The 22,386-nt window shown below is 35.2% G+C and overlaps 1 protein-coding gene and 1 pseudogene across 1 annotated transcript in view; one reads left to right on the top strand and one right to left on the bottom strand.

Moving 5' to 3' along the window:
- Nucleotides 1–22,386, bottom strand: part of WDR78 (WD repeat domain 78) — a 99,576-nt gene that overhangs the window by 3,047 nt on the left and 74,143 nt on the right. The window contains 7 exon segments of the mRNA XM_027536954.1: nt 9,469–9,625; nt 11,627–11,853; nt 12,505–12,603; nt 17,104–17,225; nt 17,545–17,702; nt 19,306–19,457; nt 20,809–20,895. Of these exon segments, the coding sequence (XP_027392755.1) occupies nt 9,469–9,625; nt 11,627–11,853; nt 12,505–12,603; nt 17,104–17,225; nt 17,545–17,702; nt 19,306–19,457; nt 20,809–20,895 (1,002 nt within the window).
- On the top strand, nt 8,549–8,668 carry LOC113890597 (annotated as a pseudogene).

The raw sequence follows: 22,386 nt of genomic DNA, 5'->3' as shown, positions 1-22,386 counted from the left end.
TATTTATTGCATGAATGGTCTATCTTTTCTGCCTTCAATGTCTCTCAACATTAATTTATATATATATATATATATACACATATATATATATACACACACACACACATATATATACATACATACACACCCGTGTGTGTATGTATGTGAATGTGTTTGTATTTTTGAAGATTTCACTTCTCTTTTTGTTTTTCTCTTAATTTGGGGGAAAAAATGTACATTCAAAAGTATTGAGGAAAAGATGCAAGCATTAGCATACTGAAACATAAGAACAGAAACAGTATTTAGGAGTGATTCTCTACAGGCTGCTTCCAGAAAAGGAGTTGGTTCATGCCACTGAAATTGGCTTCTGCCAAGTGCTTAAGCCATAATTCTGTTCAATGCAAGACTTAGGCCCCCAGCAACCAAGCCCCAGTGCACCAAGAGAGGAGCTGGTGCTTCAAACAACAGTAAATGCTAATGTGGTGGTAAGTCCTGTTAACATCCAGCTACGTCTTAAACTTGTAACTGAAAGATTTGGACCCCAAGCTCCTGTTCATGTCAGGCACCAGGCTGATGCACCACCATGAACATGAGCTCTGAGTCAGTAGGATAGGGCTAGAGCCAGTGTCCCGCCATGTCCTATCACAATGATATTCTGACCCTTGGTCACATTGGGAGGGTCCAGAGTTTCAGAAAATTATGTCACTTAAAACCTCCACAGCCCTTTCTCCTTCTGTGCAAGGCCAGAGAAAGTGATGGGCAATGAGAAGATGAGCAGGTGTTGTGGTCCTAAAGTTGCTATTGATCCTTTCTCCATGGGTTTCCCTCAATGAACCCTGTTCCAGTACACTCGATGCATGGGCTGTCTGGTACTTAGCCTTTGTGAACTACATATTTCCCCTAAATCAACAAATGTCATCTTTGCCTTGAATATTTTTTAGTAAAATAAATAAAACTTTAATGATGAAGTTCTCTTTGTACTCCTCTCCAATTCTATTCTTCCTTCACCTTTCATTTCCCAGAGGCAGCCTTTATCATAAATTTGGCATCCATATTTCCTGTATGATGAAATCATATGACTTGCAAAATTTTGATTAACTCTTGGTTAAAATTAACAGAGAAATTGTAGGTCATAATGTTACATGGTAAGATATCTTTATGGGAAATAATGGTTTGACATTAATTACTTTGAGACTTTAAATTACTATTATGATTGCAATTCTTCACTGAAAAGCTAAGGAGGAAGTGTACCAGTTAAGCTTGTGGTCAGTTATAATTAACATAAAATCTGATTAGTGATTCTTTGTTTAATTTCTCAGAAATATAACCTCTTGAACCTTTAAAATTCAATGGCCAAAAAGAATGAAAAACTTATTTGTATTAGGAAACTATATTTATTTACTAAGGTATGAAATATATTTGTTAAAAGAAAACTTTTGCTTACCAGCATTGAAATCATTCACATACACACCCCTTCCCCACCACACACACACACAAACACACACACACACACACACACACTCGTTTTTTGAAAACATTCAGACTCTCTGATCTTAGCTTTCTGCTTACAGAGTATGCTGCTCAAAATAAAAGATGTCTCTAACTGATTGAAATCAAAACACAAAAATGAAAATTTTCTTTCACTTTCTAATCTATATTCTTTTCTTTTACTAACTATATATATAACAAGTAAAGGACATAATTTTGAGTTGTGTGTCTAAGTAATATTACATAAATCATAACATATTGTATTTACCTTCTGACAATTTGCTTTTGTCATGCAACACTATGTTTTTTAAGATTTGTTCAAAATTTGTCAAATTGACATATTGAAATATATATCAAACTTCTGTATTATAGTCATTTATGTGATTATGCCATATTTTATTTATCCAATATCCCACTGATGTTCATTTAGATTGATTCCAATTCATCAATATAGAAACAAGGCTGTTATGAGTGTTCTTTTCTCATTAGCACATCTTTCAGACCACTACCAAGAAATTGAACAAAGCCCTAGGAGATATACAGAATCCAAACAAATGTCATTTAAACATCTAGAACAATTATAGTTCTACAAGATAGGAAAACTGTTGTAATTTAGAATTAATGACACAGTCAGTAAATGAATTGAAATGAATCAAGATGCAGCAACACATTCAGAGTTGCAGACTTCCAAGAAAACATGTGATATGCAGGTAATATATAACCAGACTTGAAGAGAATGGGCTTTGAGACACCTCCATGTGGAGGGTGTTGACAAAAACACTAAAACAGGGCTCAGCATGTAGCCAAGGTAGTCGGGAAAATGCCCTTGAACATCTACTATCAATATGCATCTAGGCCAGTTGAGAAAATAATCTTCAAACCACTTGGGATGTTTCACTCATTTCTTTATTGGGAAAACATGTTTGCCCTGAGAAGAATAAAAACTGAGTATAGACACAATGCAGCAAATTAAACAGGTAATTATAATATTTTTGGATTAAAGCATTTGTACATGCTTGGTATTTTAAATATTCATTATATATAAAAGGATTTGTCATATTTGATTATCTAACAAATAAGTGATTCTAATGAAAATTACCTATAATGTAATTAGGTAATTGATTTAGACTTGTAATCATAGATTGAAATATTATTAATTTGTAAAAAGCATTGGAACATTTAGGAAAATTTAAGATTAAGCATATTCAATATTTTAAACTTATTATATTAATAGGAATTTCTTAAGTATCTGAGATTTGTTTGCCCTAAGACAATTGAAGTATTTAAAATCCAATATATTAAATTTATAAATGTAATTTAAAAGATTCAAAGAAACTTAATTTTTACAAAAACTCACTTAAAAGTATTTATTAAGCTTTCCTAGACTTAGAATAATAAAATATATAATCTAAGACTTTAAGGTGAACTAAGACTAAATTTTTTTTAAATTTTGTAATGTGAATGTTTTAAGTGAACCTGAACTGAGTTATCATCTCTGTCTGAAAGGAACATTAAAAAAAACTCATATTGCCACCTTATATATGTGCCTTAGTACATATGTGCAAGAGGATCTCATGGTATCACTGGCTTACATGATATCTGAATTTTCAGTTTTATTGAATTGCTCTCCAAAGAGGTCATGCTAATTCATATTCCCATGATCCCTGCATAAGAATTCCTAGTTCTCTACAACTCTGCTAATGCTTGATATTAACTAATATTTTAATTTTGGTAAACTTGATCAATAGGAACTGATATCTTGCAAAATTTTAATTGCACATTTCCTCATTATTCATGAGAATGAATGTAGCTTTTGAAGTTTATTTGATAATTTACTTTCCTCTACTCTGAGTTAATCAGAGAAGGCAATGGCACCCCACTCCAGTACTCTTGCCTGGAAAATCCCATGGATGGAGGAGCCTGGAAGGCTGCAGTCCATGGGGTCTCTAAGAGTCAGACACGACTGAGCAACTTCACTTTCACTTTTCACTTTCATGCATTGGAGAAGGAAATGGCAACCCACTCTAGTGTTCTTGCCTGGAGAATCTCAGGGACAGGGGAGCCTGGTGGGCTGCTGTCTGTGGGGTCACACAGAGTCGGACACGACTGAAGCGACTTAGCATAGCATAGCATACTCTGAGTTAACATTTTATATGCTGCCCATTTAAAAAATTGAGTGATTCTTATTGTTTTGTAGGAGTTTTTACATACACTGGATATTAAATGTCTTCCATATATCTTGGAAATTTCTTATTCCAATCAGTTGTTTTTAACTTGGAATGTGAAATCCTGGACAGAAAATATGAATTTTGACAAAATAATTATACAAAAAATAATTGAGATTTATAGAGAGTTTACTATGTGCCAGTAACAGTTCTAACCACTGCTGCTGCTAAGTCACTTCAGTCGTGTCCGACTCTGTGCGACCCTGTAGACGGCAGCCCACCAGGCTCCCCCGTCCTTGGGATTCTCCAGGCAAGAACACTGGAGTGGGTTGCATTTCCTTCTCCAATGCATGAAAGTGAAAAGTGAAAGTGAAGTCGTTCATTTGTGTCTGATTCTTAGCGACCCCATGGACTGAAGCCTGCCAGGCTCCTTTGTCCATGGGATTTTCCAGGCAAGAGTACTGGAGTGGGTTGCCATTGTCTTCTCCTTTCTAACCACTTTGTACATATTAACTCATTCTTTTTTTTTTTTTTATGTAGCAGACTTTATTAAACATTTAAGAAAGTGTTTGGAACAAGTCTGCCTGACAGATATTAAAACAACTTGAAATATAAACACCAGGGTACCTAAAAGGCCATGCTTTCCTTTCCTTTTTATTTTTTTTAACCGTTCTCACCTTCCAGACTGAAACATTTTCATTCTTTCTAACAACCTTTGATTCTAGTGCCAATATTATACCTATTTTACAAATAAAGAAAAGGAAAAAATTTGAAAAAAATTAGATTTGGGGTGGTCATTTTTTAAAAATCTATCCTGACTTTAAATTATTAACACATTACCCTACATTTTCTTTTAGGAGTTTGTTTATTTTCCCCCATAGTCTTCAATCCATTTGCCGTTCACTATTACACAAAATGTGAGATGGGGGTTTAATTTTTTCCCCCTTTGTCACTTCTGGAATTGTAAACCTTAAATACCTTTTAGTCATCTGTATGAAAGTGAAAGTCGCTCAGTCCTGTCGGACTCTTTGTCATCCCATGGACTATTCTCCAGGCCAGAATACTGGAGTGGGTAGCCTTTCCCTTCTCCAAGGGATCTTCCCAACCCAGGGATCGAACCCAGGTCTTTGGCATTACAGGCGAATTCTTTATCAGCTGAGCCACAAGAAAAGCCCAAGAATACTGGAGTGGGTAGCCTATCCCTCCTCCAGCAGATCTTCCAGACCCAGGAATTGAACCAGAATTGGACCGAGGTCCCCTACATTGCAGGCGGATTCTTTACCAACAGAGCTATCAGAGAAGCCCTGGTAATCTATATAATAAAGATCAAATTCCTTAACTTGGCAGTCGTACATTTTCTGGTCCTAAATGGCCTGACTGGTCCTTTTGTTGCTCTTTTCTCAAGCGATCTCTTTACCAGTCAAAAAGTCTACTCACAATGTCCTTAAAATGCCAAGTTCAGTTCATTTCAGTCACTCAGTCCTGTCCAACTCCTTGCGACCTCATGCATCATGGATGGCAGCATGCCAAGGACCTCTTCAATTCTATATTTTTGTTCAAGCCTTTCTCTCAGTCTAGAATAACAGTTCTACTCTCTTGTCTACAGGAAAAATCCTGATCCTCTAAAACATTGTTGAAATTCAGTCTCCTGTGTGAAAGCCTTCCCCAGAGCATTCTTATTTTTTTTTTCTTCTTCCTATTCTCCTTTCAAAAGTCAACTATTTTCCTGCTCTGTGTTCCTATGGGAGTTTGTTTATTATTTTGTTATTACCCGATTGTGTTTCTTAAGCACACATTGTGGTTTCTTTCTTAGAAACCATATGTCTTTTGTCTGTAGGTTTGTTCATTCACACATCTATTCAACATTTGCTGAATGTCTATTATGTGCTAGTGCTATGCTAGATACTTGAATATAAAAGTTTCAAACAGCTCAAATTAGTAAGATGTGTATACAAAATATTATAATTTATATTGACAAATTATTGTAGCATTTGATCGGTACTAGATAAAAATACATGTGATGAAAAGAATCGACATGCTAACGCTTACAGATTTCCCTCCAACCACTACACCAACATATACTAATAAAAATTTTGAAAAAATTCAAGCCCCCCTTCCCTACTGCCCCCAGTTCAGAGCTTGTGGACAAGTTCTTAGCACTGAAAGAATTACAGAGACAAAAAAGGATGGATTCAGGCCTTGAGTTTATATTTAGGATTTGAGAGCTATGGGTGGAAGAAGCAAAAGGAATACTATGAACTATATATTTGGATTCATTTTAATGTTTTTTTGAAATACTTAAATAAATAGAATTCTCTTTTAATTTCTTTTGGCTGTTGAGCTGTATATCTTAAACAAGGTTCACTATGAGCACAAACATCCCCATCCTGTTAAAATATCTTGTACTCAATGTGTAAGAAAATGAAAATATTAAAATAGTTTATATCTTGGAAAAAATAAGGCATTAGAGATGCATTCCTCAGAGCACACTCAAACTATTTTGTAAGGAGACCAATGCATTTATACAATTACTTGATGTACTATAATGACTTGTAAAACAGACAAGTATAAGACTAAAATTCCCTTATGATCCTACCTTTAAGAAACAATGCTTCTAATATGTGATTTTTTTTCTCTAGCTTTTCAATGCGTATTTATTCAAAAGCATTTATTGATAACTACTATAAGCCTGGCTGCCGTCTATGGAGTCGCACAGAGTCGGACATGACTAAAGTGACTTAGCAGCAGCATAAGCCTGACACTGTACTAAGACGTAGCCCAGAACAATAGAGACAAATTCAGTGTTTATGTAGAGCTTATAATCTAGCTGTGGGAGATGGGAAATTAACAAAATCAATCAATCAAAACTCCAGTATTCTTCCCTGGGAAATTCCATGGACAGAGGAGCCTTGTGGTCTACAGTCCCTGGGGTGTCAAAGAGCAGGACACCACTGAGTGACTGAGCGCACGTGTGCACACACACACACATACACACACACACAAAGACCAGTGTTATTAAGAAAATTAGTCATGGAAGAGTATTGAATAGGGAGTGTGGGGGAGAGTAGAGGCTGCAATTTTAAATAAGGTGGCCAGTGAAGACTTCACTAAGAAATTTGACATTTGAGCAAAGACTTGAAGTGAGTAGAGGATCAAACTGTGTATAAAGTCCCAAGCAAGCTAGTATGTATGTATGTAAGTAAGTATTTTCTGTCTGCTTGTTTGTTTATTTATAGTCCATATGGCTGGGTAAAACTCCACCTCTTACATGTAACCCAAATCTAATCAGCACTTCTGACTTGCCTAGTCATATTTCCCTCTGGTTGGATATTTAGATGGTTCCTTTTCCTTTTTTTTCTTTCCTTTTCTTTTTTGTCTCATCCTATCACAAAACATGCTATAATTTCTTAGATTGCCTTTATGAATATTTCTGTAAGATAGAGTTCCAAAAGTCAACAATTCTGGTTCAGATTGCCAAATTGCTCCCAAAGAACTTACACTAATTTTTATTTCAACTGTCAGTATAAGAGAGGACCTATCTTACCAAATGTCTGTCAGTAATAAGTAGTCCAATTAAAAGAATTTCTGTTAATTTGATATATGAGAATTCTATTAAATGAATGCTTTTCATTTAACTTAATTAAATATTTTTTGTTAATGAGGTTAAATTTTAAAATATATTTACCAGCCATATTTTGTGAATGACTGTTCCTGACCTCACTCACCCTTCTATTGGAGTCTTAGTATTTTTTCTTATTGATTCATGTATATTTTTAATATTGTTAACATGTTGATATATTCATGGTAATATTTACTAGATCATTCCTTAAACTAGAAATCTAAACATAAAAAGAAAAAAACTGAAAAGCTATCTTGAAAATAATGGACATCTATATAGTGTGTGTGTATATATATATACATGTATATAGATATATATGGAGAAGGCACTGGTGACCCACTCCAGTACTCTTGCCTGGAAAATCCCATGGGCGGAGGAGGCTGGAAGGCTGCAGTCCATGGGGTCGCGAAGAGTCAGACACGACTGAGCGACTTCACTTTCACTTTCCACTTTCATGCATTGGAGAAGGAAATGGCAACCCACTCCAGTGTTCTTGCCTGGAGAATCCCAGGGACGGGGGAGCCTGGTGGGCTGCCGTCTATGGGGTCACACAGAGTCGGACACGACTGAAGCAACTTAGCAGCAGCAGCATACATATATATACATGTATATATATACACACATATATATACACAATGGAATATTACCCAGAAATTTTAAGAAAGTGAAATTCTGCAATTTGCAACAACATGGATGTATTTGAAGGGTATTATGCTTAGTGAAGTAAGTCAGAGAAAGACAAATACTATATGTTTTCACATATATGGGAAATCAAAAAAGAAGATGAATGAGTGAACGTAACAACATAGAAACAAGACACAGATACAGAGAACAAATCAGTGCTTACCAGTGGGGAGAGGGGAGGAGAGAGTAGCAAGATAAGGAAAGGGGATTACGAGGTACAAATTACTAGGTATAAAATAAATAAGATACAAGGATATAATGTATAGCACAGGGAATATACCCAATATTTTATAATAACTTTAAATTAAGTATAATATATAAAAATACCAAATCACTATGTGATTTAACACTATAAATCAAATTTACTTCAATTTAAAAAACTTGTAAACAACAAATAAGCAAAAAATATATATATAATATTAAAAATAGTGGGCATCTAGTGATGCTGGTTTACTTGTCAAAGTTTTATAACAAAGCTTTGATAGCTGAAGATCAGAGTTAGGGAAGAGGATAATGTCAAACCAGTAGAAACAAATGGCAACCTTAGGAACACCGGAAAACATCTAAAAATATTATTTCCAAAAAAATTTAAAAATAAAAATATTATTTCTTTTTGCAGCCAGTTAGGCTGGCTGTGCTCTTCCTCATAGGGCCCCAGTGTGCAATCTCTGCAAACAGCAGCCTCCTTGGCTATTGCCTGTACAGGTTGCCCTAAGGGATCTTGGAGACAACTCTTTCTACTGGACCTTCATGACTGGCATGCTGTTCTGCCTAGGCTCCAGACAGGTATGCTTGGTGCCTGGGAGCAATGGCCAGAGTCATACGGCCATCCACACCTAACAGCAGAACAATAAGCCTGTGATTGAGGCCCTCCTCAGAGCCAAGTTCAAGTTCCCTGGACACCAGACGATCCACATCTCCAAGAAGTGGGGATTTACTAAGTTTAATGCAGGTGAATGTGAAAACATGGTGGTAGAAAAGCGGCTCATTTAGATGGCTGTAGGGTCAAATATATCCCTAATCGTGGCCCTCTGACAAATGGGTCCTGCACTCATGAGAGCCTTGGCACTGCCCCTCCTTACTCATGCTTACCCATAAATTCTACTTTCTTGACAAAAATAAATAAATAAAAATATTATATCTTGTAAAAGTCTTTGAATATTTGCAGAGAACAGTCACAACCATAAACTAGGGACAGTTTTAAATTATTTCATATAATATTTATAATTATTCTGCTCAACTCATTTTGATATTTGGCAAAACTAATACAATTATGTAAAGTTTAAAAATAAAATAAAATTTAAAAAAAAAGAACAAAAAAAAAAGAACGATGTTTTCATTTAACAGATAAAGACTGTGAGGCTCAAATAAAATAAGCCTACTAGGCACCATGCCACTTTGGGACTTATATATATATATCTTTCCACTGTGCCACACTTCAGATATTTGAGAAGTGTAAATCTCTTGTATGACACAAAACTACAGCTGAATAAAATCATAAAATGACATAAGATTTTGACTTTCAAGTCTTACCCTGTTAGAATCCAAAGTAGTGGGCATATTTTTTAATTCATATACAGCAACTTGTCCATCGCTATCTCCCACCAGAAGGCAATCTGTTTGCTTAGCAAAAAGAACAGTTGTGAACTTGATTCCAGGGTTAGCAACATTGACAATCAGAGGGTCCAAACTGTAATGAAATATTATATTTGTAAATTTAGTTATTGTTAATATATTCTTTTTACATACAGACTAAGAAGACCCTGAGATATTTGTGATTTCATGTAACAAAAACTAAAAGCATCTTTGTGTGTTTCCAAAAGCAAAATAACTACTTCTCACCCTTTATTCAATCAAAGCTTTCATTCTTTCAATAAACTAATTTCAATGAAATAAATTAAAGTATTAACAATTAAGATGTGAACTCATACTTTAAACTCCTGTGATGATTAATTTTATGCATTAATTTGGCTAAGCTGTGGTTTCCAGTTGTTTAGTCAAACACCAGTCTACACACTGATGTGAAGGTATGATATGATTAACTTAAATCAATAGAATTTGAATAAAGCAAATTATCCTTCACAAAGTGAGTCGGCCTCATCTAATTTGTTGAAAGCCTTCAAAGAAAAGACTGAGGTCCTTGAAACTGAATAAATTTCTGCCTCTATATTGCTTTGCACTCAAGACTGCAACATGGACTCCCCTGATGGAAATTCTGGCTTGTTACACTGTCAAGCAAACTTGGGAACTGCCAGGCCCCACAATCATATAAGCCAATATTTTTAAATCTCTCTCTCTCTTTCTCTCTCCCTTCCTCCCACCATCTCTATTTTATGGGTTCAGTTTCTCTGAGGATCCCTAGTACAACTTCTTAAATAATAAATGTCTTTTAAGGGAAGGATGTTTTGATCCAAATGAATCCCTAGACCATAAGTGAATCTGAACAATGAATCTTGTTTTAGATTCATTGAAGAATGAATCTTCTTCAGTGAAGAACAAGAACCTTCTCAACTCTTACTCATCCAAAGCAATCCATTGGCATTCTTATAAAAGAAGCAGTAACTTGCATACTTCTTCTGAAGAAATTTTGCCTGGGAACTACAATTTTACTAGGAAAAAAAAAAAAAGAGATGACACTCCTTTAAGTGACCACTTTCTATGTTAGTCATCTCATAGACAAAAATATATTGCTTTGTGTTGTACTCCTTGAGTTTTTGGTTCAAATTGTTTTATAGAATGAGTCGTGAAAAAATTTTAAAGTTACTAAACTATTAATCTCTAGGAAAAAATTTGCAATTATTAATAAACCCATTGAATTTTATATCATTTATTTCAAACAAGAATGTATTTCCATGCTTCTCTTCCTTAATAACTTGCCTAAAGGTCACAATATTTTCTAATATTGAAATAATGATTGAAGAAGTAGAATCATTAAACACAATTCCAGCACTTTATAAACTTTCATATTAAAAAGGACGGTCTATGGCCCTCTAATAACTTTGATGTAACACTTAAAGAAAAAAATTTTAATTAAACTGCATGTTTCTTCAAATATGTTTTAAAATGAGGTAAGAGAATAAGTAAATATCATAAAAAATACTTATTTTGCTCCCTTTATCTTACTAATAAAAGGTCTTCAGTTAAGAACAATTAGAAAAGTGCCTCTCTGCATTCTTCCATAAACCAGACAATGACAAAGAATTCAAGGTAGTTATGATATCCTATATCAGTCTATAAAAATTTGATGAGGGACTACCGTGGTGTTTCAGTGGCTAAGACTCCATGCTCCCAATGCAGGGGACCTGGGTTCAATCCTTGGTCAGGGAACTAGATCCCACATATCACAACTAAGTTTGCATGTCACAACTAAAAGATCTTACATGCTACAACTAACATCTGATGCAGCCAAATAAATAAATAAAAATTTTTTTTAATTGAGGAGATAGAGTAACCCATTTTCATTCAAATATTTTTAAACTATTAATACATATGATGTAGGTAATTAATATATTATCCTGGCACATCACTTTATTCATAAAGGACTCTCACAGTATGAACTATTACTTGTTTTAAAGTAACTACAGTTCTCTCTAACCAATGTCAAAACCATCAAGCATCATTTAGATGGAACTGCAATTATCTTCTACTTTTATTATCTACAATTATCTTCAAGAAAAATGTTAATATTTACGTGCTGATGTGAAGGTCCCAAATCTCCACTCTGCTCTCATTTGCAGCTGCAAATATGTAGGATGATTTTGGAGACCAGGCAATATCATAAACAACATAAGTAGTTGGATAAAAACTCAAAAATGGTTTGAGATTCTCATGTTGCCATATAATAACACCCCAATCAGCAGAACAGCTTAAGAAAACATCATGGCAAAATGGGTTCCATGCTATTTTATACACTGGTCCCTAGGATTAGAAAAATAAATTAACATATATTGTAAGTAGTATCTAATGTCTTATACTTTAAATTTGACCAACAAACTTAAAATGCTCAGATTTCTAAAAGCTTTATACACCATGCATTAATGTCTAAGTTAAGAATTAGATTAAGAATTAAGAATTAAAGTCTAAGCTAAGAATACTAGGTCAAAGTTGAATCTCTTCCCTAAATTATGGCATACAGAAGCATACAAATATAGTTGCTATAGTACTTACTAAATATTAATATATACTATAGTATTTAAAAATATTTAGGAATATTAAGAAAAATAAACAAAAATAAAGGAGAAAATGAAGAAAACATGGTAGGAACTAGCATTTTAAAATGTAGGGAATGCAAATATGCCAGAGTCAGTTTTACTTTGAGATCAGCATGTTAAATCAGCAGTCTTTCAGAAGCAAATATTGTGTCCTAATAACTTATGAAAAGAAATCAAGGATATCTAGAAGCCAAATTAAAAGCCCCGCATACTATGGGTGTTTTATATACAAATTCAAGCTTGTATTTTTAAATCTGAAGTTATAAATTATTGCATAAAAACACTGTGTCTAATGATACTGTTTTTTCAGAAATATAACAAGATAAAATTTTCCATACCTACTGTAATTAAAACTAACCTTATGTCCTCTGTAGGTATCTAGATATTGTTCATTATATGAACAGGAACACTTGTGAATATGACCTTCTTCAGTACCAGCCAAATAGATATTTGTGTCCTAATAACACCAAAAATCAGATTGCATTAACTTGTGATGTATTAGTAAATGTGCTAAACAGAAGACAGAATTCAAGATTTCTTAAAATATGTTCAAGAACCAAAACTAGAAATACTACCTTGTAGACAACTGACTGTTGTCTTTTTCTTTAGATCATGATTTTATAATAATTAAACTCCCTGAAGGATGGCTGTGCAAAGAAAATACAGATTCTTTTCTTTGCTAAAATAGAGTGTAGAACTTAGTATCCTATCTAGAAATTATATGGACAAACATTCACTTAAAATGAAGAAGAAACTTTCTAACATTTCAAGAGAGAGCTAACAGTCCAGGGAAACAGTATTATTTCACTGCTGCTAAGTCACTTCAGTCATGTCCAATTCTGTGCAACCCCATAGATGGCAGCCCACCAGGCTCCACCGTCCCTGGGATTCTCCAGGCAAGAACACTGGAGTGGGTTGCCATTTCCTTCTCCAATGCATGAAAGTGAAAAGCGAAAGTGAAGTCGCTCAGTCGTGTCTGACTCTTAGCGACCCCATGGACTGCAGCCTACTAGGCTCCTCCATCCATGGGATTTTCCAGGCAAGAGTACTGGAGTGGGGTGCCATTGCCTTCTCCAATTATTTCACTAGAATTAGTCAAAGAGAAGACAGATGACTTAACAAGAACATGATTTTTGCTGAGAATGAGAGATTAAACTAGACGGAGTCTCAGACATCTCAGATGTATGTACCAAATAGGGATTTAAAATGTGTTTTCTATACTGAAGTTATAGTCAGAAAGTCTGAAAGTCAGGGCTCTATGTGGAGCTATGTCAAGTCAGCATCACCTGGTAGTATTATTAGTTCAGTTCAGTTCAGTCCTCAGTCGTGTCCAACTCTTTGCGACCCCATGAATCGCAGCACGCCAGGCCTCCCTGTCCATCACCAACTCCTGGAGTTCACTCAGACTCACGTCCATGGAGTCAGTGATGCCATCCAGCCATATCATCCTCTGTCGTCCCCTTCTCCTCCTGCCCCTAATACCTCCCAGCATCAGAGTCTTTTCCAATGAGTCAACTCTTCGTATGAGGTGGCCAAAGTACTGGAGTTTCTAGAACTGCAGAATGTCAGGCCCGGCCCCAGACCTGCTGAATCAGAATCATTTTAACAAGATTCCCAGGTAAGTTATAAGAACCCTGAAATCTGAGACACATTGCTCTAGCATGTATCAGTACTTAAGAATGCAGTTACTAGATCATGGGGGTCTATGTAGTTTAAATTACAAAATAAAGTCCATTTTTCCCCCAAAGTAGTATTACCAATTTACATTCAGCAGTATATAAAAGTTCCTTTTGACACACATTCTCTTCAACAGTTTGGTTACATCAGAAATCTTAGATTTTGCCATCCTATTAGGTATTAACTTACACTGAATGGTTTTAAGTTTCATTTATGTGGATATTAACAAAGTTGAGCACATTTTTATGTTTATTGGCCAATTGAATCTCCTCTTCTGTTCATATTTCTTGACCATTTTACTAATAATCTTTCTTTTTCATATTCATTTGAATAAGTTCCTAATATATTCTATTACATATGCTTTGTCTATTATTAGGTTGCAAAAATCTTCTCCCAGCATACAGCTTATTTTTTTTTTTACAAACTCTTAGTGTCATTTAGTAAATAAAAGTTCTCATTTTAATGTAGCTGGTATTATATATTTTACATAATTAGGATTTTGTGTTTTAAGAAACTGTTCCTACTTTGAAGTCATAGAGATATTCTCCCATATTTTCTTCTAAAAGTTTTTGCCTATAAAGGGGTAGGGATCTAATTCCTTTTTTATATACGAACAATGATTATCTCAGTAGTATTTATAAGTAGGTCATCTTTCTCTGGGCTTCCCTGGTGGCTCAATGGTAAAGAACCTACCTGCCAATGCAGGAGACACAGAGATGTGGGTTCAATCCCTGGGTTGGGATAATCCCCTGGAGGATGGTATGGCAACCCACTCCAGTATTCTTGCCTGGAAAATCCCATGGATGGAGGAGCCTGGTGGGCTACAGTCCATAACGTCACAAAGAGTTGGACGTGACTGAAACAACTTAGCACACAGATAAACGTCTTTCTCTAGAGCTCCTCAAGTTTGCTGTAAAGCTGGGTTCCTCAGTATATAAACCTGAGATTGAGATTTCCATGCAAGAGGTTTATTGGGAAGTTCTCTCAGAATCAACCTCTTTGAGGGAACTAGGAACAGGCAGAGATATTTAAGTTAAACTATGATGTAGCTGCAACAGAGTGCTCAGTCCAACCTATAACAAGCTTTGGAGCTGGGATAGCCCTTCAGAGTCCTACCTCCAGAAAAAGGGGTGAAATATGTTTCGCATCTCTTTCCAAACATAAATTAGTCAGAAATGATGACAGACTCAAATCAAACTAAATCAACAATCAAACTAAAGGTAAACTGTGTAAATATCACAAAAGTCAGAGATTCTAGGACTGGATAAAAAAGCAAAATTCAACAATATGCTCCCTATAAGAAACATACTTTAACTATAAAGACATAAATAGGTTAAATGTAAAAGAATGTAAAATGATAAACTGTGCTAATATTAGTTAAAAGAAAGGTGCAGTGGCTACCTTAATGTCAGACTAAGTAGATTTCAGAGTAAAGAATGTTACCAGCTATAAATAAGGTCATTGTATAATAAGGGAATCGATTAATCAATAGAACATGACAATTCTAAACACTTACGTACTTAAAGATACATAAAGAAAAAATTGATAGAATTTCAAAGGAAGAAAAGACAAATTCACAATTATGGTCAGACACTTCAATACCTTTCTGTCAATAAATCACGGAAGAAACAGGCAGAAAATCAGGAAGGATATAGTGAACTTGAACAATATCATCAACCAACATAACCTGATTGATATTCACAGAACATTTCACCCAACAGTAGCAGAATATACACTTTTCTCAAATGCACAGGGAATATTTACAAGTAAACATCACATTCTAGGCTCTAAAACAAATCTCAATATATTCAAAAGGATTCAGTTTATAAAAAGTTTGCTCTCTGATCATGATGGAATTGAATTAGAAACCAACAGAAAGATGCTTAGAAAAAACGTGAATATTTGGAAACTAAATAACGTGCTTTATCAAAGAAGAAATCAAAGGGGCAATATTGATGTTTTGAGCCAGCTAATTCTTTGTTTGGGTGGGGAGAGGATAGTGGTTGTCTTGCGCAATGTAGAGTGTTCAGCAGCACCCCTGGACTCTGCTCGAGAGATAAAACTCTCCTCCCTACATCCCACCTCCCACAGCTGCAACAACCAAAAATATCTGAAGAAGACATTGTGAGATGTCCCTGATGGAAAGTACTCCCCTCCCTGCCCACATTGAGAACCACTCTTCTAGAGTCAAGGTGACAAGCAGATTATAGGAATTTGAGAACGAATGCAGTGAGAATATGACTGCAGTGATAAAAGGGCTTCCCTGGTGACTCAGAGGTAAAGAATCTGCTTGCAATACAGGAGACCAGGGTTTCATCCCTGGGTCAGGAGAGATCCTCTGGAGAAGGGATTGGCTACCCACCCCAGTGTTCTTGCTTGGACAGTCCCAGGGACAGAGGAGCCTGGCGGGCTACAGTCCATGGGGTCACAAAGAGTTAGACACAACTGATTGACCACATACACAGTGATAAAAGTGAAAAATAGTAAAAGCCTGAACTATATGAATAGTAGGCTTGGACTAAAAGAAGTAGGATGATAAAACCTAAATATCATTTGGGTGATAGAGCAGAATAGAGTAAGAACTCAAGTTTTGGTTTGCATAAGTAGGTGAATAATGGTATCATTAAAGAGATGATCATATTACATATAATAGAAAATATATAGGAAATGTTTTCTTATAAGAGTCACAGTGGTTGAATTTTCTGATTCCAAAGAGCCTCTAGGTAAAAAGAATTAGAGAAGCAGAACTTTACTAACAGTGCTCTGATTTCATTTTGGTCTTGATAGGCATAATCTGAAGTGGTCTTCCCAATCCCCAGAATCATGAGAGTCACCACTCACAGTGAGATATGGAAGACTATATAGTGGATTTGGTTTCTGTCACTATGACAGAGCAGGAGAGTGCCCAAGAGGGGCAAGGTTGGGCATTCAAGTTAAAATGAGCAATTGAGTAGATAATCCTTCTATTGTTGCTCAGAAAAAACAGGCCTTTCTTCTAAAATGTAGATGAAGGACAGCCAACTGGAAAGTGCCATTTCACCCTAGGCTAATACCTATGTTTGTTAGTTTTCTGCTTACAAGGCACAATATTTACTAACATGCTAACCTTTCATCTTTGTTTTTGGCCACGAGACATGTGTGATCTTAGCTCCCTGACCAGGGACCGAATCTGCACCTCCTGCCTTGGACAGTGAAATCTCAAACACTGGACTGCCAGGGAAATCCCAGCCTTATATCTTAATACACTTCAATGATTAGAAGTTGTATTGAAATAATTTACCTTGGGATGAAAAGCAAAACACATTCCAGGAGCCTGTCGAGATATCAAAGCTTCACCTTTCTTTTCCTTTTCCCCTCCTTTTTTGCTGGTGCTAGCAGTTGTTCGCCTCAAGCGCATCAAATCTTTAAAGAAAAAATAGATAGCTTATCTACCACGTGAAAAATATTGTAGATATAATATGTCCCTTCTTGCAAACAATATGAGTTCTGCCATTCTGTGCATGTCATTAGGTTAAAATAAGCAAATACCAGAGTTAGATGCTTAGCAAAATGATCAAGCCCAGTTTTTCTCTTATTTAGTCAAACCTAAATTTATCACCTTTTATACATTGTTCATTAGGAATTTTTAATTCAGCACATAACAAGAGAAAGATAATTTGTGTGTGTGGGGGTGTGTGTGTGTGAGAGAAAGAAAGAGTGTGAGCGTATTTATTGATTTTACCATGACAGTCCAGTCCTTTCCGTATAACCCATTTAGAGATCCTTCCATCCGCTGATATAGAAACTAGTATTTCTCTTTTGTCATCACCTGTTGTCCCTCGGTCTTGTTCTATCCACTGCAGTTGCCATACAGGTCCCAAGTGTTTTTGAGGTGATTCACTAAAACAAGGAAAATCACTAAGTAGAAAATCATAATTTTTAAAAAGACTTGCAATACTAAGTGATAAGGACAACTCCCTAAAGCATCATGACTTACTTACAGAATGATGTTTTTATTGTTCTGAACTTGACTTCAACTTTAAATATTTTTAAAATCAGGGGGAAAAAACCACTTTTCTAATATTCACTGATGTTTTTCTCATTTCTTACAAAAAAGAAAATTTTATTGCTATCATAATAGGACTATAAAAGCAAATATTTCTTTAAGAATCTACTCCTTTTACTCTATTCACTTACTTTTTCCTAGTTGTGTAAATTTAGTTTATTTAGATACACTGAATATAAGTATCTCCATTTTTACAAGGATATTTCTCATAGTTTAAATAAGTAAGTCATTTCAGTCCTATTCGAGTAAATAGTTACTTCACCCTTCTTCTTATATTTCAGCATTGTCCACTGGCTTGATTCTCTCTAAGGCTGAGATTTAAAATTTTTCTGAAAAATTAAAATCACTTCTCAGATTACTACTTTCCTGACTGATTAATGGGTTGCTTTGTTCCTAGTACTGACTCTCTTGATTTTTTTATGTGAATCCTCCAAAGCAATAGGGCTGAATACTTTTAAATCTAGATATATTTGATTATTTGGTAAAAATTATGAATCTTCTGCCCGGAAATAAACACAAGGCTCACACTTACAAAACTATGCAAATAATTTCAAAATTAAGCTAAAAAACACCTGCTTTAAAGGCTATTTCCAGTTCTTCTGAAGTTTATTCAAACACTAATATGAATATATGACCTCATTTTTGCTCCACTAATATCAGGTTTATTATAAAAACTTGAGGTATCTTTAGATCTCTTTCACTTTAAACTTTTTTTATTTTCTCAATATGTCGCATTAATTATTTCTTTCATTTATAAAATGAAAGTTCTTGAAATCTAATGCACATCATGGTGATTATAGTTAATAATACTATGTTGCATACATGAAATTTGCTAAAAGAGTAGATCTTAAGTGTTCTTACCACACCCAAAAAAAATGGTAACTATGTGAGGTTGTTGTTGTTGCTTAGTCACTAAGTCATGCCTGACACTTTGTGATGAAATAGACTGTGGCCCACCAGCTCCTCTGTCCCTGGGATTTTCCAGGCAAGAATAATGGAGTGGATGGCCATTTCCTTCTCCAGGTATGTGAGATTATGGATGCATTAATTAATTTGACTGCATTAATCATTTCACAATGATACATATATTAAATCATCACACTGTACACTTAATCATGTTGTACAACCTAAATAAACTCAATTTTTATTTGTCAATTATACCTCAATAAAGCTGGAAAAAATTTTAGCTTTTTAAAAAGCAGCAGCATACACCAAAAGAAGTTTGTTGGTGAGCAGGCAGAAAAGATGATAAAGAGATGTTAAAGCTGAGCATTCCAGTTGGAGAGACGTTATGAGGAATTATCAAATGTTTGAAAGATAATGGTATCACTCTCAATAACAGTATAAACATTCACTCAAAACTAAATAACATTAATTTTTTTGTTCTCCCAAAAAAAGTACATGTTATATATTTATCTAATTCTTGGATTTTCTCACCTACTATCCAGAACTGGAAGGTTACTGTTGTTCTGTACATTATAAATGGCGATAGTGCCATTGTGATAGCCAACTGCTAAAAGGTTAGGTGAGCCGATTGAAAAATCCACAGCAGTAACTCCATATGGACTCTGATAAGTACGCTCTGGCCACTGAATAAAAAATATATATTATATTACAATTTAAACTTGGTTTTATAGACCACAGTACAGGAGGGTGTGACAGTGACTAAAGACTAGGCTGACGGCAGTGGGGATGTGAGGAGAGTTAACCTACATTCAGTTACTCCTAACTTCCTATATACATGAGAACAAAACCTCAGTCAGTTCATTTCCTTTATTTTGATGAATCCTCAGAGCTCAGTAATTTTGCAAAATACAGCATGTAGCTCTACAGTAATTATCATTTTGGGTAATCTTCCAACAGGATTTTCCATCACAGGTCTACATTCTTAAAAACACAAATAATAGCCACCAAATAAATTATCCTGCATATATTCCTATCTCCCAGTATCTGTTTCTAATGCTTGTATTATCTAATCATTTCTAAATAAGGATAGAAGAGGCTCTAAAACTTTCTAAGTTACTCTTTTCTACAACTCTGACTAGAGTTTTGTTGTTTTGTTTGAATGTCCAATTCAAATCCTTTCTTGTTTCTAACAACCTATGTGGAAAAGAAGACAACTTGCTGTTGATGAATCCTGTCAATCCTTCCACATGTTTAGAATTGCTTCTTCCTTTCTTTTAGGCTATATAAACCCAACTTCCTACCAGATGAGGGTTATTTATAAGAACTCCAATTATTTTTGTATGCCTTTCTGATCTTTTTAAAGTAGTCCACTTTACATTTCTGTTGTAAAGTAAAAACTAAGGGTAAAGGGACCTCCCTGGGAGTCCAGTGGTTAACACTCTCTGCTTCCACTGCAAGGGGTGCAGGTTTGATCTCTGGTCAGGGTACTTAAGATCCCGCATGGTGCGATGAAAAAAAAACACACAAAAAACCCTAAAGGTAAACCTGTAAGTGACAGATTGACTAGAGCTATTTAGCAAAAAAATAACTGATTCTTGTTCATTTTCTTTAAAAATTCATAACAGTAAGATATTATATGAATCTATTTTACATCTATTGAGGATAACAGAAATCTATCTTATAAAGTGATGAGTTATTCATATACTGAAAAACAATCCAATAGTAAATGAAACAATTTTTAAAATTTGCACTTGCAAATATTTTTCTTTATAATGGGCAGTGATATACAATAATGGTTCAGCCCTGGATCGTCAGATCTAACAGCACATAGTAGTGAATTTACTGTATCCTATAAAGTATCAGAATAAGTTTTAATTATTTAATTGTTACAGATTTAAACCAAAGATAATACAGTCTTACATGATAAAACTTCCTTGACTTTGCTTAATTATCAAATACAACTATCTACTACTTTTCGAGAATTATGTCAACATTTAATTAAATAAAAATAGATCTTATTCCTGCTCGAGTTACCATGGGGTTCTTTATTGACCAACAGCAGGCCAATCCTCTTTTTTGCTCCTTAAATCCAAAGTGTCCATAGCCAACAGCCAAAAGATCCTGAAAACCAGAAAAATTCAAACTAAGAGAGGATAGCATAAAAATATTGGCAAATGTATAAAGATGTATATTAATGAACTGTGTTAAGAAGAGTGATGATATTTTAATTAAGGTTAAAAAAACACCATATGCCATTTTTTCACTCTACATTTCTATCATCCTAAGCAAAATCACAAAAATAATCACATTTTCAGACTAAAAAATAAGTACTCAAAAAGAACCAATTGCTAACAAGCTCTTTTACATATTGAGATAATCTTCAAAAATTGTATTATTACATTATAATCTCCTATGAAGGCAATGGCACCCCACTCCAGTACTCTTGCCTGGAGAATACCATGGACGGAGGAGCCTGATAGGCTGCAGTCCATTGGTTGCTAAGAGTTGGACACAACTGAGCGACTTCACTTTCACTTTTTACTTTCATGCATTGAGAAGGAAATGGCAACCCACTCCAGTGTTCTTGCCTGGAGAATCCCAGGGACGAGGGAGCCTGGTGGGCTGCCATCTATGGGGTCACACAGGGTCGGACATGACTGAAGCGACTTAGCAGTGGCAGCAACATGGGTTTTTTAAGGATGATCTAATTTTTTCAAATGTAAAATAGAAGACATTTAAATTTAAAGTGAGGTGCTATGGACTGAATTGTGTCTCCTCTCCTAAAAGTCATTTGTGGAAGTCCTAACTCCTAATAATATGTGATTATATTTGAAAATAGCTGTGAAAAGAAGAGAAGCGAAAAGCAAAGGAGAAAAGGAAAGATATAAGCATCTGAATGCAGAGTTCCAAAGAATAGCAAGAGATAAGAAAGCCTTCCTCAGTGATCAATGCAAAGAAATAGAGGAAAACAACAGAATAGGAAAGACCAGAGATCTCTTCAAGAAAATTAGAGATACCAAGGGAACATTTCATGCAAAGATGGGCTCGATAAAGGAAATGGTATAGACCTAACAGAAGCAGAAGATATTAAGAAGAGGTGGCACGAATGCACAGAAGAACTGTACAAAAAAGATCTTCACGACCCAGATAATCACAATGATATGATCACTGACCTAGAGCCAGACATCCTGGAATGTGAAGTCAAGTGGGCCTTAGAAAGCATCACTACGAACAAAGCTAGTGGAGGTGATGGAATTCCAGTTGAGCTATTTCAAACCCTGAAAGATGCTGCTGTGAAAGTGCTGCACTCAATATGCCAGCAGATTTGGAAAACTCAGCAGTGGCCACAGGACTGGAAAAGGTCAGTTTTCATTCCAGTCCCAAAGAAAGGCAATGCCAAAGAATGCTCAAACTACCGCACTCATCTCACATGCTAGTAAAGTAATGCTCAAAATTCTCCAAGCCAGGCTTCAGCAATATGTGAACCGTGAACTTCCTGATGTTCAAGCTGGTTTTAGAAAAGGCAGAGGAACCAGAGATCAAATTGCCAACATCCGCTGGATCATCAAAAAAGCAAGAGATTTCCAGAAAAACATCTCTTTCTGCTTTATT

Source organism: Bos indicus x Bos taurus, chromosome 3 (assembly GCF_003369695.1).
Source record: "Bos indicus x Bos taurus breed Angus x Brahman F1 hybrid chromosome 3, Bos_hybrid_MaternalHap_v2.0, whole genome shotgun sequence".
NCBI classification, from domain to species: Eukaryota; Metazoa; Chordata; class Mammalia; order Artiodactyla; family Bovidae; genus Bos; species Bos indicus x Bos taurus.
This window is presented reverse-complemented; position numbering and strand designations above follow the sequence as displayed.